Source organism: Hypanus sabinus, chromosome 25 (genome assembly GCF_030144855.1).
Source record: "Hypanus sabinus isolate sHypSab1 chromosome 25, sHypSab1.hap1, whole genome shotgun sequence".
Classification (NCBI taxonomy): Eukaryota; Metazoa; Chordata; class Chondrichthyes; order Myliobatiformes; family Dasyatidae; genus Hypanus; species Hypanus sabinus.
In genome coordinates, this window is record NC_082730.1 from 42,161,218 (window position 1) to 42,177,468 (window position 16,251).

Here is a 16,251-nt window from a genome sequence, read left to right on the forward strand (position 1 = left end):
ATCCTGCCATTTACTTTGTACTCTGCCTTGGAGTTTGTCCTTCCAAAGTGTACCTCCTCATACTTCTCCAGGCTGAACTCCATCTGCCACTTCCCAGCCCACTTCTGCATCCTATCAATGTCTCTCTGCAAACTTCGGCAATCCTCTAACTATCCACAACACCACCGACTTTTGAGTCTGCAAACTTGCCAACCCACCCTTCTACCCCCACATCCAGGTCGTTAATAAAAATCACGAAAAGTAGAGGTCCCAGAACTGATCCTTGTGGGATACCGCTAGTCACAACCCTCCAATCCGAATGTACTTCCTCCACCACGACCCTCTGTTTTCTACAGGCAAGCCAATTCTGCATCCACCTGGCCAAACTTCCCTGGATCCTGTGCCTTGTGACTTTCTGAATAAGCCTACCATGTGGAACCTTGTCAAATGCCTTACTAAAATCCATGTAGATCACATCACTGCACGAACCTCATCTACATGCCTGGTCACCTCCTCAAAGAACTCTATCAGGTTGTCAGACATGACCTGCCTTTCACAAAGCCATACATGCATATTGATTTGACATATTTCTAACTAGTTGAATTTATTGGTGCCCAAATAGAAAATAAAAGAGTACAACAGAACCTAATCTAATAAACATTTAAAATGATCAAACTGACAGCAGCAAGTTGAACACTAACATCATTGTCAGTAACTCCACATAAGAATTCAAACCCTATTCATTAGTTTGACTTTATGCAATTATTTCACTTCGTGCAATTTGGGATTGGGAGAATTGTTCAACATTACATTTCAGGTTTATCACAAAAATTCAGACCTATCAAGCATAATTGTTTGTCGCTTCAACATATCCATAATTCTATTTAATAAATCAAATCTGAAACCAAAATTAAAAGATTCCAAAAATAAAAGCCAGTCAAAACAGGAAGTAATGAATAGAATAGTGAAAAGGGAAAGGAAGAAAAGCAAAAAGTTTGTTTTTTTCTTTTATGCTTCACACAAAAAATGTACATGAAATGTTAGCTTATTACTAACAAGATACAGCATTATCAGTGTATCTGAGTATTGGACAAAGATATCCAGGACTGTTTGTAATGTTGGCCTTAGCTACGTAGTGCTTCAGATTCAAATGAGGAACTGCCCTAAATATGTCCTGCCGCAAGGCACATGCTGGCTCTAAAAGGATTACGGTGAAAGATGAATACGTTTAAAAAAAAGATAAGTGAAACAGGGAGAAGCTGATCAAGCTAAAGAACTTCTCATGGATGGAAGTTTACTTCACAAAAGAATTTTAGAAATACCTTAATTGTAAATCAGTATACACTGAGACATTTCAATTTACCTTCCCTAGATACTTACTGTTTTATTTGCGTTTGATTATAGACACATTTTAATTTGTTAATTTTTTGACCAGATTCTTTTAAAACTGATGAAATTCTTGTAAGCTTAATGTATGCATCAAATACTGAAAAATTTTCCTGCTCTGATAGTTATTTAGAATAAAATGAGCATAATTACTGTCTTGTCAGAGCATATGCAAATAAAAGGAATTAAGAATTTTGAATTGTCAAACAATTCAATGAAATGCATATTGAAGCAATTCAGAATTTCAAAATTATAGATCCATAAAAATTGTAGTTTCACAAGCATGTTCATAAGAAAATAAAGTTCTTTAAGCACAAAATACACAAATCCATTCATTTTAAGTGGCCTTTTGATTAAAAATTCATTAAGATTTGCAATTACTTCCAGCAATCCTTGTGCGCTCCAAACCCCCTCAAAATGTGAACCAGTACAGAGTCTGTTCCACAACAGTTGTTTCTAATTATGACGTCATTATCCCACAATAACCTCCCGTAAACTGTCCCTGTATATGCTTAAGGAGACCACACAATTAGAACTGGCATTAAATGAATCTGGTTACAATAAATTTACTTATTTGGATTATTCACCTATTGGGAACACTTGTATTTTCAATAAAACTATTACTGAGGTGAATCCCTTGGGAGTACATATGTCATTGCCAATTACCAGAAAGGAAAACATGAGCTCAGACTTCTCCGAATGAGCAGTAAACAGAACCATACAAATCGGAACTTTCAAAACACATGACAGATTTTGATTATTACATTTACTATCTGCTCCATCTAAAGATTTGGTCTACTCGACAAAATTAAGTCATAGCAGGCAGTAAGCAATAATTCTTTAGGATAGTGAGAAAAACTCAACAGCGTGTTTTATTTAAATGTAAATCTTTACAAGACTGCGATTGCCATTTGAATTTTCCTGAAACATCCAGTACACTAATATGCAATTAACTCTCAATTCACATAAATAGAAACAGACCGTTTCAAAGGCAATTGTGTCAGATGTTGCAGGATTCTTTACCACCTAACTGTACTTCTGCATTATCGATCGTGCATTCACCAAGACCATTTTCTACCATACCAAAGAACTCCAGTGAAAGCCAATGGTTTGCTTACTCGAAATGTCTTGCTAGTGGGTGAAGGTGAGCAAGGTGGTGTCTCGGGCTGTGTTTTCCTGCTCCTCGTCACGTCCTTATTCCTAGAATATAGCGCTGACATTGTTACCCAAATCCAAGATATCCACTTCTGATCAGTATTGCATTAATGTTCACTTTTCTGAGTAAGTTTTCTACGCTCTAACACGCTGCCTTCAGAACTGGTTTGTTCTGTATCCGAAGCTGAAATTCTGAAGATTTTCTTTACAACATTGCGAGCTGACAGGCAAAATGAAAATAAGACTGTTAGATGAAAATTGATGGTCCTCCAGTCAACTTTTCTTCTTTAGTTTCACCGAGTTCAGTACATTCTAAAAAAGCAGATGAAAGCAACAAACAAAGTCCTGAAAGACTGTCTTTCAAAATACTGCAGCTGCAGAAAAATAGTTCTCAATTTACCTGAACTGTATCATATGAAGGTTAAATTCAGGTAAATACCAAAATGCAATCTTTCATTTTAAGACTCTGCTCACATCAAGGGCTGGAACAACTCTCGCTGATGTATGAATACAGCAAGTTTGTTCTTACTGCCTTAGCTGGGCTGCTTCAAGCATTGCTTTCTTTTGACATTCCAGTTTTTTTTCCTGACTTGAATAGGAATGCTGGAGTTAAGCCAAAGGCACTTTCTGCTTCAGCTGGGAATTATTTTTTTCTCTGAGGAAGAAACTCCTTAAAAGTTTCCCGACTTACATATTGGTTCAATCGCTTTAACAAGTCACCAGTTCAGGACGTAGAAATTCCCAGATTTAGAAGACAGAACAAAATCACAATAACTTTTAGAACAGCTTTATCATTCAAATACATAAACTGTCTTGGTCAAAATTCTTTGCTATCATTCAGTGAAATTAAGAATTTTTATTGCAGCTGTGTATTTTATGTATAAACTATGAATTTCCTCACTATGGCTGAAACTGTTTTCTCAATGTAGTCCGTTCCCTAATAACATACAGAAGAGACTAGTGACTTTAGGAATTAACCATGTTAAATCAAGCAAGCTGAAAATGGCTATAAATAATTAATTTGCATCTAGATGTTTTATTTTCTACAAAAGAGGAACTATATGGTTAAAACAACTGTTGTTGAAGTGTCGACAGTGTTAGAGTGGTTATTTGAAGCTTTACCTCTTCGAGGCTTCAGCATGGAGCAGCTTGAGCGAGAGAAGGTGAAAATGCTCTAGGTAGTTTTTTCCCCCCAGTTTATTTATTGTTCCTTCTGTATAATTGCACAGTTACAGCAGGAGGGGTGCCAGGCAGGATAGGTGGAATATTCCTTGTGGGATGTGGGAAGGCAGGGAGACCACCAGTGTCCCTGACGACTTCATCTGCAAGAAGTGCATCCAGCTGCACCTTCAAACACTCCATGTTAAGGGGTTGGAGCTGGATGAACTCCAGATCATTCGAAAGGCTGAGAGGGCGGAAGATAGATAGTTACACCCAAGATTCAGAACACAGGAGACAGGGTGACTTCCATGAAGGGGTTGGGGTTAAAATGCCGGTGCAGAGTACCACTCTGACCATTCCCCTTAACAACAGGTATACCACTTTGAATGCTTTTGTAGGGGATGACGTAGCAGAAGAAAGTAAGAACGGTTAGGTCTCTAGTACCAAGTCTGGCTCTGTGACTCAAGGAAGGGGAAAAGAGGCGAACTGTGGTGATAGGGGATCCATTGGTTAGGGGACCGAAAGGAGGTTCTGTGGACGAGAACAAGATTCCCAGATGGTATGTTGCCTTCCAGGTGCCAGGGTCAGGGTCATCTCAGATCAAGTCCTCTGCATTCATAAATGGGAGGGTGAGCACCAGAGGTCATGGTCCACGTAGGTACCAATGACACAGGCAGGAAGAGCGATGAGGTTCGGCAAAGCAAGTTCAGGGAGTTAGGTGCAAAGTTAAAGGACAGCATCTCCAGGGTTGTGATCTCAGGATCGCTACCCATGCTGCTGCTACTGAGGTCAGAAATGGGAAGATCATATAGTTTAACACAAGGCTAAGGGGTTGCAGAGAGGGCATCAACATTTTAGATCACCAATCTCTCATCCAGGGAATGTGGGACCTGTACAGAAGAGATGGTTTAAACCTAAAATGGATGGGACTAATAACCTTGCAGGAAAGTTTGCTGGTGTTGCACAGGAGGGGTTTAAACTAGATTTGCAGGGAGATTGGAACCGGAGTGCCATAAAATATAGTGGAGAGATTGAGGAGAGAGATGTTAAGACATCAAAGTCTGAATCAAAAGGTTGAGAAAGATGCAAGTAATGTTCTGAGTGCATATATTTCAATGCAAGTAGGATTGTAGGAAGGGCAGATTAGCTTAAGGCATAGGTCAACAAATGGAATTATGACATTCGTGAGACTTCAGGAGGGGGCAGGACTGGCAGCTCAATATTCCGTGGTTCCATTGTCTTAGACATCAGGTTGCCCAGGCAGACAAGGTGAAGGAGAATCCCAAGGGATTCTCCAGGTATGTTATGAGTAAGAGGATTTCAAGAGACAAAACTGGTCCTCTGGAAGATCAGATGGTAATTTCTGCATGAACCTGAAAGAAATGGGGGAGATCTTAAATAGATTTTTTGTATCTGCATTTACTCGGGAGACATACACAGAGGCAAAGCAGCAGCAATGTCATCGACAGAACCAGTCTTAGTGTTTTTCAAGGAAGCTATCAAAGAAAATTGAAGCTAAGGCTATGTATGTTGTCTATATGGACTTTAGGAAGGCATTTGACAAGGTCCTGCATGGGAGGTTGGTCAAAAAGTTTCAGTCACTTGGCATTCAAGATGAGGCAGTATATTGAATTTGACATTGGCTTTGTGGGAGAAACTAGAGCGGTGGTAGATGACATCCTCTTTGACTGGAGCCCGTGACGAATGGAGTGCCACAGGGATCAGTGCTGGGTCCATTGTAGTTTCTTATCTGTATCAATGATCTAGATGATAATGTGATTAACTAGATCAGCAAATTTGCAGATGACAACAAAACTGGTGGAGTAGTGGACAGCGAAGGCTAACAGAGCTGACAGCGGGATCTGGACTGGCTGGAGAAATTGACTGAAAAATAGCAGATGGAATTTAATGCACACAAGTACAAGATGTTGCATTTTGGTGGGACCACCTAGGGTGGGTCTTACACATGAATGCTCAGGCACTGAGAAATGTGATAAAACAGAGGGATCAGGAATACAAGTCCATAATTCACTGAAAGTGGCGTCAGATAAAGAGAGTATTAAAGGCAGCTTTTAGCATGATAGCCATAAATCAAAGTATTGGGAACAGGACTTGGGATGTTATGCTTTTAAAGGTGTACATGACGTTGGTGAGGCTTAATTTGGAGCATTGATCTGGTCATCTTCCTACAGGAAAGATATCAGTAAGATTAAAAGAGTACAGAGAAAATTTACAAGATTGTTGCTGGGACTCAAAGACTTACCAGGATTTGTAGGGAAAGGTTGAATAAGTTAGGAATTTATTCCCTGGGATGTAGAAGAATGAAGGGAGATTTGACAGAGCTGTACAAATCATAAGGGGTGTAGAGATTTGATAGAGATATACAAAATTATGAGGGGCATAGATAGGGTAGATGCAAACAGGCTTTTTGTACTCAGATTGTGGGTGGGTCTACAACTAGAGGTCATGGGTTAAAGGTGAAAGGTTGTAAGTTTAAGGGGAATACGAGGGGAAACTTCTTAACTCGGAGGATCATGAATGTGGAACAAGCTGCCAGTGCAAATGGTGCACGGAAGCTCGATTTCAACGTTTCAGAGAAGTTTGGATAGATACATAAATAGCAGGGGTAGGGATGGCTATGGTCTGGATGCAGTTCGATAAGATTAAGCAGTTTAAATGGTTTGTCATGGACTAGATGGGCAGAAAAGCCTGTTTCTGTGCTATACTTTTGTATGACTGAATAAATAGTGAACAAATAGTTTGCTTCTAGATATTTCCAACATTGTTAACATCCACAAACAACAGGTAAATAAAATATGGTTTCACAAGCACAGATGGGTTAAAAGAACAAGATATACTGAGCAGATGTAACTTGCTGTTGAGATCTGGGTACCACTCTTCAGGAATGAGGTCACCCTCTTATAAAGGCATTGTGCAAGAAACGTACCAGAATGGTTCAAAAATTTAAGAAGCCTCAGATGAAACAAGCTGGGTCTGGTTCCCCCGTTGACTTGAAATTAAATAAAGGCATTCAAAATACCCCTCAAAGAGGAACTTTTCACTGTCAGGACTGTTGGTAGAGTTGGTACAGGGCATAGATCAAAGGTTTTTACTACTTACCTTGAATTGCAAGGAAATAGGGAAAAAATATGAAGGCCATATTTATGCCAGAAAATAGTAAAATTAAATTAGTTGTAATTTTTAAGATGTAATATATATCATTCTACAAAGGAAATTTGCAGGGCATTGAAATAATGAGTAGAGATACTGACATTAGTTACTCAAAAAACCTGAAACACAATGGGCCAAATCCTTAATTACTCTATATTTTTGATACAATCCTATGGATATTAGATCAAAAGGAACTTCATTGTTTACAGTGTCAACTAGAAAAGTTAATTGAATGCTTCTATGTTCATACATACCAAATCCTCTCTCAGGTGATACAGAAAAAAAAACTAAACATTTGATTAAATTCTGAAGATAAAATTGGCCAACCTGCTGTTAAATTTTCCGCAAAGAATCACAGACAATTAAGGTCACCAGTTGTGCAAGCTTTATAGGGTTTGTGTTACACCCAGAAGATCTCATGTGAGAAATGTGTGGATCACCTTTTAGACTTTCATATGAAAAGACCTTTTATCTGAATGACACACTTTAGAAATTTTTAACCCAATAGGACCACTGTCTTGCTCACTGTTCAACAAGCTTTCATAGCATAGACATCAAATCTTTTCTAAATGGCTTTTAATCCATTTATGAAGTATACTGCAAACAGCATGAACACCCTTGTGTGATGTCCAGTTGGGTGGTCATGCACACATTAAAAATGAGTACATAATGTTGGCACCAGCAGCTTTAACAAAAATTGAATACAGATGTTGGACAAATTTCTAGCAAATTTTGGAAAATGACCTACCTTTGCCCAAAGTTTTTTTTTAAATCGTGCTGGTACTCACTGGACTGCCTTAATATATGCTTTCTTCAGTTATTGCTTCTCTTAGACTAACAAGAACAGTTGCATCATAATGCACAACTAAAACACCTTTATAAAGTCTTAACAGTAATGATTTTTTTAAAAAATATTTTTAAAAACTGTTTTGAATTCTAGGTTAAGGATTTCTGATCCATTAAACTATGGATAACTATAGACTTTGGTCACATAATGATCAAACACCAGCTAGACACAGTAGGATGCTCTACTGGAAAAGTTTCATGTAATCATGCACATTGCCAATCCAGTGTTGTGACAAACAGAGTTTAAAATCAATGTTATGGGGGACCTACATAACTCCAATGTTCATTAATCCTGCAAGCAACCTGCTTTAAACACTTAAACAATTTGGATTCTAGGCCTGTATTTCCCACATGTTCACACTAGCTCAGAACTGCACTCCCCATTTCAACCAGGAAAGCTATACCATAAATATAACATAAATATGAAAAATCACACATAGTACAATGACGACAATTAGAAAATTAAAAAAAACTTTGTTTGAAAAAGCATCACACTCAATGAATAGTAGAAGAATTTGTAATGCCAAGGATCAGATACACTGTCTACTCACAACATATGAAACACCACAGTACTTCAGTGGCCCAAATGATTATGAAAACAGGCTAGCAATAAAGTCCAAACACAAGGAAATCTGCAGACGCTGGAAATTCAAACAACAACACACACAAAATGCTGGTGGAACACAGCAGGCCAGGCAGCATCTATAGGGAGAAGTGCTGTCAACGTTTCGGGCCGAGACCCTTCGTCAGGACTTGTCAGGTCTTGTCCAGAAATGTCGACAGCGCTTCTCCCTTTAGATGCTGCCTGGCCTGCTGTGTTCCACCAGCATTTTGTGTGTGTTTTTGTTAACAATAAAGTCAATTGCTTGCATGTAACACTGTTTAGAACATTAAAATACTGGTTGACAAAGAAGGTGTCAAGCTGGCACCAAACAGAAGACAGGAGAGGGTGAGAAGCTTTTTAATTAGCTGTTTAAAATGCCAGTCAGTGCAATTGGCATCACAGTACTCCTGCAAAGCAATATACAGAGGAGAGGGTGAGAAGCTTTTTAATTAGCTGTTTAAAACACTAGTCAGTTCAACTGGCATCATAGTACTCCAGCAAAGTAATATATATCTCCAATAAAAATTACTTTTGCTAAATGGGATTTGAACACAGACTAATTAAATGTCAATTGATACCTCCATACTGCTCAAGTATATAATGAAAAATATGTCACAGCTACTAGTTAATAAATGGAGAACAAGCAGAAAGAATAATGAAAACAGGTCAGGGGAAATACAACTTTGAAGAAAGGGAAAATCTATTCAATGGATGGTACATAACTTGAAGAAAGAAAAACAGACCTGATGGATAGAAATAGTAGTACACAGAATAGAGCACAATACCGGATCTATATTAAGAGAGGAAGTAACAAGAGGGTAACAGAATTTTGGGAAAGCCAATCTGCCATAAGGTCACAGAATCTCAGACCATGGGAAGCAAGCTCTAAATTCACCAACTCTGCCATTTATCAAGCAACTTTCATACAAATACTACTTTAATCCTAAGGAAGGAGACTGCAGATGCAGGAGCTTAAAGCAAAACAAAAATTGCTGGAGAACTCAGTTAAATTAGTACTAAAACACAAAGAAAAAAGTGTAGTCATGCTCATGGGATCATTGTACATTCTGAAATCTGATGGTGGTGAGGAAGAAGCTGTTCCTAAAATTTGGGTTCGTCTTCAAGCTCCTGTACCTCTTCCTTGATGCTAGCAATGCAAGGAAGGTGTTCAGGGTTCTTAATGATGATGCCACCTTTTTGTGGCGTTGCCTTTGTAAGATGTCTTTGATGTTGGGGAGGCTCGTGCCCATTACAGAGCCAGCTGAGGTTGCAACTTTCTATAGCTTTTACCATCCCCGTGCAATGGCCCCCTCCGTGCCAGATGGTGATGCAAATACATAGATGTGCTCCATGGTACATCCGTAGAAATTTATGAAAATCCTTAGTGACACACCTAGTCTCAAGCTGCCCAGAATAAATCTTTAGAGATGTTGATATCAAGGAAGTTGAAGCTGTCCCTGTAGATCCGCCAATGTGGACTGGTGTGTATTCCCTCAACATAGTCCACAATCAATTCCTTGGTCTTACTGACATTGTGTGCATAGTTTTTGTTTCAACACCACTCAACCAGCTGATCAAGCTCACTTCTGTACGCCACTTTGTCACCATATGAAATTCTGCTAACAGTAGTTGTGCCATTGACAAATTTATAGATAGCATTTGAACTATGCCTAGTACATAGTCGTTGCTGTACAAAGTACAGCAATGGGCTAAGCACACATGCTTGAGGAGTGCCAGGGCTTATTGTCAGTGAGGAGATGTTATTTCTGATCAGCAGAGACTGTGGTCTCCCAATGAAGACGTCAAGGATCCTATTGTGGAGGGAGGTACAGACGACTAGGCTTTGGAGCTTGTTGATTCGTACAGAGGGTATGATGATGCTGTAAATCAATAAACAGCAGCCTGACAAAAGTACTGCCATTGTCCAAGTAGAAAGCCAGTGAGAATGCATCCACCGTAGACCTACTGTGGCGATAGGCAGACAGCAGCAGGTCCAGGTCCTTGCTTAGGAAGGAGTTAATTATGGCCATGACCAACCTATCAAAGTACTTCATCACTGCAGATGGGAGTGCAACTGAGTGATGGCCATTGAGACAGCTCACCCTCCTCTTCTTGGGTACTGGTATGATTGTTGCCCTTTTGAAACAGGCGAGAAACTCTGACTGCAGCAGTGAGAGACTGAAGATGGCCTTGAACACTCCCCGCTAGTTGGTTGGCACAAGTTTTCAGTGCCCCACCAGGCACACCATCAGGGCCTGACACCTTGCGAGGATCATCCTCATAAAAACATTCTGACATTGACCTCCGAGACAGTTACAGGGTTACCAGATTCTGCAGGGATTTACACGAGCATAGTATTATTCTCCTTTTCAAAATGTGCATAAAAGGTAATGAGCTCATCTGGGAGTGAAGCATCAGAACCAATCATGATGTTAGGTTTTGTCTTGTAAGAAGTAATGGCCTGCAAACCCTGCCAGAGCTGACATGCATCTGATTTAATTTTTAGCTTCTATTGGAATTGTTTTGTTTTTGCTCTCAATATAACCTTCCACAGGTCATACCAGGACTTTTTGCCTAGTTCTTGTATAGCTCTTGTTTCTACCCCGTAAGGTCAACATTAGATTAGATTAGATTCAACGTAGTCATTGTGCCGAGTACAGATATAAAGCCAAATGAAATGCAGTTAGCATCCAACCAGAAATGCAAAGACTAGTGTTATTTACAAAACAACTGCGAATAAAAAGTAAGTGCTACAGCACACAAATATAACAGTACTGAGACAGTACAATATGGGTGCAATACTACTTAGCGCTGTGATGGGAGGTTCAGAAGGGTCACAGGGATACATTAACTATGTATCCAATGAATTATATATAATCACAACATTTTCTTCCCTTGCTCAGAAAGGGAACAGTTGATGCTTATTCGCATCACTTTTTCAGTAGGCAGAAAAAAAGTGTTTCTACAGAATACTGAGCAAAACCTGCTGCCAGTGTGCCACTGACCTAAATGGAAATTACGAACTTGCCTTCTGCAAATTGAAAAGATGTCAACGTGCTGGCAAGGTCTCAATACCTCCATAGAGCATCTTGTAAATTAACAGAGCCTTGCAGGACACAGCACCTAAGGGGGGGGGGCCGGGGGGGGGGGGGTAGAGAACACTCCCCATGAGCTGATTGTCCAACCTATCAATGAGAATACATGTATCTAAACATCCTGAACATTCAAGATCAGGGAACTTTTGCAAGAAGCTGTTCAACCATAAGTCCATAAGCAACTGAAGGTGACGGACATGCCCATCCATCACTGGGCCATAAGAAGTCCAAAGTCAGAACCTGGCTTTGCTGGAAGTCCCTACCATAGTGCTGAGGTATCAGGTCCGCATATAATGCACCAGAGAAATAATCAGAACCTATTCACTTGGGTGGGAACTACCCTGTCTGGAGTTATTTTAAAATTCACATTTGTTTTATTCTGAAGTGTTTAGTTTTTTTTCAGTTAAATATTTTGAATTACATTAGTAACAAAATCTTACTTACAGCCATTTTAATACTTGTCATATGCTTTAAATTACAATAAATACCATTGGTAAATATCTGAAGCCTGTGAGGAGAAATGCACTGGAGAACCACATTTGTAGAAAGAGAAAGAGTTAATATTTCAGGTCAAAGGTAAAGGGCCACTGACCCGAAGCATTAACTGCTTCTTTCCACAGATGCTGCCGGACCCGAGTATTATTTTATTTGACAGGATGCAAAGACGTGCTCTGACTTTGTCAAGGGTTCCAGTTGCAAGGAATCAACTGTATTCAGCCTAACTACTAGTTACTGCTCGAGCCCTCATTAAGTCATGTAAGGTGTTCGCTGGTTTGCTTTCTACAAACGTGACAACAGGTGGTGTTCAACTGGGCCCAAACAAGCAATTTAGAGCTCTTAAAAAAATGTTAAAAAATAAATAATTCTTGGCAAGAAAATCATAGATTGCCATGCTCCTCTCAGATATTCCTCTACATAGAGTTTAATATTAAAGAAATGTCAGTAAAAGTATATCAGCTAGGTTGGGATCTGTGTGGTAATCTTAAACTTGGTGACACAGATGGAGAAATAATACAGTTCAGTGCAGAATTAATTTCCCAGCTAGCTGCAGCCCGAGAGTTCTAAATAGTCTTCTGTTAGTGTTATCATGCCTCAAGGTAGTTTTAAAAAAAATATAATGGACTACAAAGCTAAGGTTTCCAAAGTTTAGAGAGTTATACATTTATCAATGCAGTATTATTTCAGCTATAAGTTTAGATGCAAGTCTCAATCTGCCTAATAGGCATATTAAAGTCAAACACTGAGCCAAACAATGAAAAATACTGGAGTCAAATATTCAGCATCACTAATTTTTAAGATCTGTACAACGAATTCAAAAAAGGTAGTAATTTTACAATTTTTCTATCAGGCAGCTGATTCCTCTGCACATTTAGATCTTATCCTGTGCCATTAAGAAAAATCAACTGTAGATCTTTTAGCAATGCATGTTGTTGTAAAGTGTCTTCATCATGAATGGACCTTCAAAAGACTGGCAAAATTTTACATTATTGAAGTTGACTAGCTCTGGTCAAATGATCAAATTGCAGTTCTAGTTCACATGACTTGCTTATGAAATGCTACATATATGGCAAGCAAATCAAATCATCAATTTGTTTAGTCCGAAAAATATTAGACATCTCAGAAAGTGTTAAATATAACTATAAAGTTTTCAGGACCAGAAGATAGGATAAACAGGATTTAAAAATTCTTATCTGTTGGTTTCGCTACTCCAGTGCTCTAATCTCTTAGAATCTTATCATCTATGCTCCTCCATTCTGACTTTTTCCAACATCCCTTAAACTAATTGTTCTGCAAGCTATTGAGGCTTCGGAAATCCCTCTCCAATTTCTCCAGATATTACCTTATTTTTAAGTACTCTTTAAAACTTAACTGGTGAAGCTTTTCGTCATCTGCTTCAATGTCATTTTATCATGTCAACAGTGTTCATTTAAAGATGTTAAATAAATAGAAAGTTATGCTTCCACTGCATTAAAAAAAACGCCTTTAAACTATTAACAGTTGTTAATATTACACAGTTTGCTTATATACTGAACTCTAATTATAATTCTTCATGTAAAGATTACTTTATTTATCAATTATACTCCAATCAGGTCAAACCAGTGTATAAATACTCTGATTTGTTCAATGGATTTTATACTTTATCAAAATAACCCAAAGTATATTCTTTAATAATAATTCCAGTAATTTGTTTTTACAGCCCTCTCAAGTCTTTACAAAAATTTGACAATGAATGATTTGATACTGTATTTCATTTTACATACTGTTTCACCTATTCCACGACCTGCATCCAAGGAGTAAGCTGCAAACACTGCCCAAGCATACCTTACCATATTTGGATATCAGCTGGATAGCTGGTTTATCCAAGACAGAGCTTGTCCATACCCAGAAAGGGCACAACTGAGCAACATCCAACCCTTCGCATTTTTACAAAACAGTACTTAAGAATATAAAATGAGTCCAAGACAAAGGCCACACGGGCTTTCTAAATTGTTCAGGAAATAAATGTTACTTACAGTAGATGGAAACAAGTCAAAACATGCATTGTGTAGAGCACAGCAGACAAACATTTTTCTGGACACTAGAAACATTAGCTAAGATTTAAATCCATGTACAATTAATGATGAATTCTTCACTCAATATTATGGCAGGAATTTAACTTTCACATTTGGTTTAATGTGAAGAGGCACCTCAAGCATCTGGAGGGGTACTGCCAGTGTTGACTGTGAAAGATCATCTGCATCAAGTGAAAAGACTGCTACACTACTATCAGCATCATTGTTATAACAATTTTTATTAACAATGACACAATTAATCTGGTAGTTGCCAGATTTTCATCTTCCCAAAAAAGCCCATTAATCTCAGCTCACCCATAATGGTTGGGTGAAATATTATAAAATTGAAAGTACTATTCAAGAAAACACTTGCTGATATCAAAAACTGGAAGAAGCACACCATCAACTGATAGAGAGCTCTCGGTAAACATACTCTGTACATGTGTGCATTTACACACACAAACAATGCCTTGTCATTCAGGTTTCTGGTAGATTTTTTTGAAAACATTGGCAGTTTTCTCTTCACTTTTTCATTAAGTTCTGTAATTTAGATTTTTGACACACTTAATAAACACCCTTGCATGAAACTCCAGCCAGATTTCCCCATAGAGCATGACCAAGCATCATAACAAACTGGCTACAAATGCTGTCTCATGCTCAATCAGACAATGGCCGCTCAAGATGGAAAGCAGTGTATGTGATACAAGAACAGGAGGGGACAGGATATGCTGTAAGCAGTACTGATATTCAAGGAAATCCATGTTTGTTGGCAAAGTGTCGGATTCCTGAATCACCTCAGGACCCATAAGTAAATCTGTCGTAAGGATTATTTTTGAACCAAGGAATTGCAGTTACTGACAAATATATTCAAGTGTCAGGAAATAAAACCTGCATTGCAGCTACAAGAGAGGGTTATAAATTACAAATTCCTCAGCAATCAATATTTCTTTCATCTTCCTTAAATGCCTCAACTTTGATTCGCTACCAGAACCACCACTTGTACACGTCTTAAGAGCAGCAAACTTCACTTTGGAGGATTAGTTGCACTGAAGTCAGCATTTCACCATTGTTCACATCAACACAAACAATTGAAGCACATATATACCTCCATCTGAAATACAATTTTCATCTTTGATCAAGAGCCACATCACTTTATTTGGGGCTATCACTAAAGGATGAGCAGCTTTAAACTCCTGGATGTCAACACCTGGAAGGATATGTCCTATACCTCCCACATAATGCAATCATGAAGACTACTTCATTAGGAGTTTGAGGTTTAGTATGTCACTGTACATGTATGGTGGACAGCATTCCGACTGACTGCATCACAGCCTGGTACGGAGACTCCAAGGAACAGGATCATAAGATGTTGCAGAGGGTTATATACTCAGTTAGCTCAACCCTGCCCACATTTAGGACATCTTCAAAAGGCAGCACCTCAAGCAGGCAGCTTTCATCATTAAGGAGCCTCACCATCCATGATATTACCTCTCAATGATTCAGAGTGAATGTTGCCCCATTCAGTTCTTCCCTTGTCAGTTTTCTGAATGGTCACAAACTACATGAACACCATCAGCGTATTCATTTATTATTTGCACTATTTCATAATTTATAGTAATTCAATGTCTGCATTGTACTGCTGTCACAAAACAAGTTTCAGGGCAAATATAAGTGATAATAAAACTGATTCTGAGAATAGCCCATTTTTCAAGGCAATGACTGTAAAGTAAAGGGTTCGTGAAATTATGCCGTCCTCAAAAGCTCAAAGATCGAACTTGTGTTTTTTAGGAAATACAATTAGTTGTCTTTACTTTGAAATTATATTCCAATTCCTCAAATAATGCAGTAGTTTTGTGAATGCCCTCCAAAACCTCTGACACACTTGTTATTCAATGAAGGATGAGCAAGAATTACAATGTAAGAATTCATTCGTGAGTAGGATGAACAATAAAGTAATACCCTAAAGCTTAAAGAATGATAAAGAGAACACACATACATTCTAAAATATTACTATATTTGTATCATTAGAATTTCAGCACATCACTGACCAAGGGAACATAAAGCATTTTGATTTTCATTTCTGGGATGTAATCACCACTGGCATACCCAGTGCTTATCGCCTACTCACATTCATGTTCAAGTTTATTGTCATCCAACCATATACGTATATACTGCCAAACTAAACTTTCCTCTAGACTGAGGTGCACAACACAGTACATGTAACTCACACACAAGTTAAAAGTTAAACAGTATAAAGCTACTGGCACTTCATGAGACCTGGGTGGTGGCAGGGAATTCCGTC

At 38.5% G+C, this 16,251-nt stretch overlaps 1 protein-coding gene across 4 annotated transcripts in view; it reads right to left on the reverse strand.

The window, feature by feature from the left end:
* Positions 1-16,251, reverse strand: part of LOC132381198 (protein phosphatase 1 regulatory subunit 12B-like) — a 221,291-nt gene that overhangs the window by 36,823 nt on the left and 168,217 nt on the right. The window contains exon 1 of one of the 4 annotated variants that reach the window (XM_059950492.1): positions 2,484-3,045. The exons of the other annotated variants lie outside the window; for them this stretch is intronic. Within the exon in view, the coding sequence (XP_059806475.1) occupies positions 2,484-2,585 (102 nt within the window). The 5' untranslated portion in view covers positions 2,586-3,045. Of the gene's footprint in view, positions 1-2,483; positions 3,046-16,251 lie in introns of those variants that run through there. 4 annotated transcript variants of the gene reach the window in all.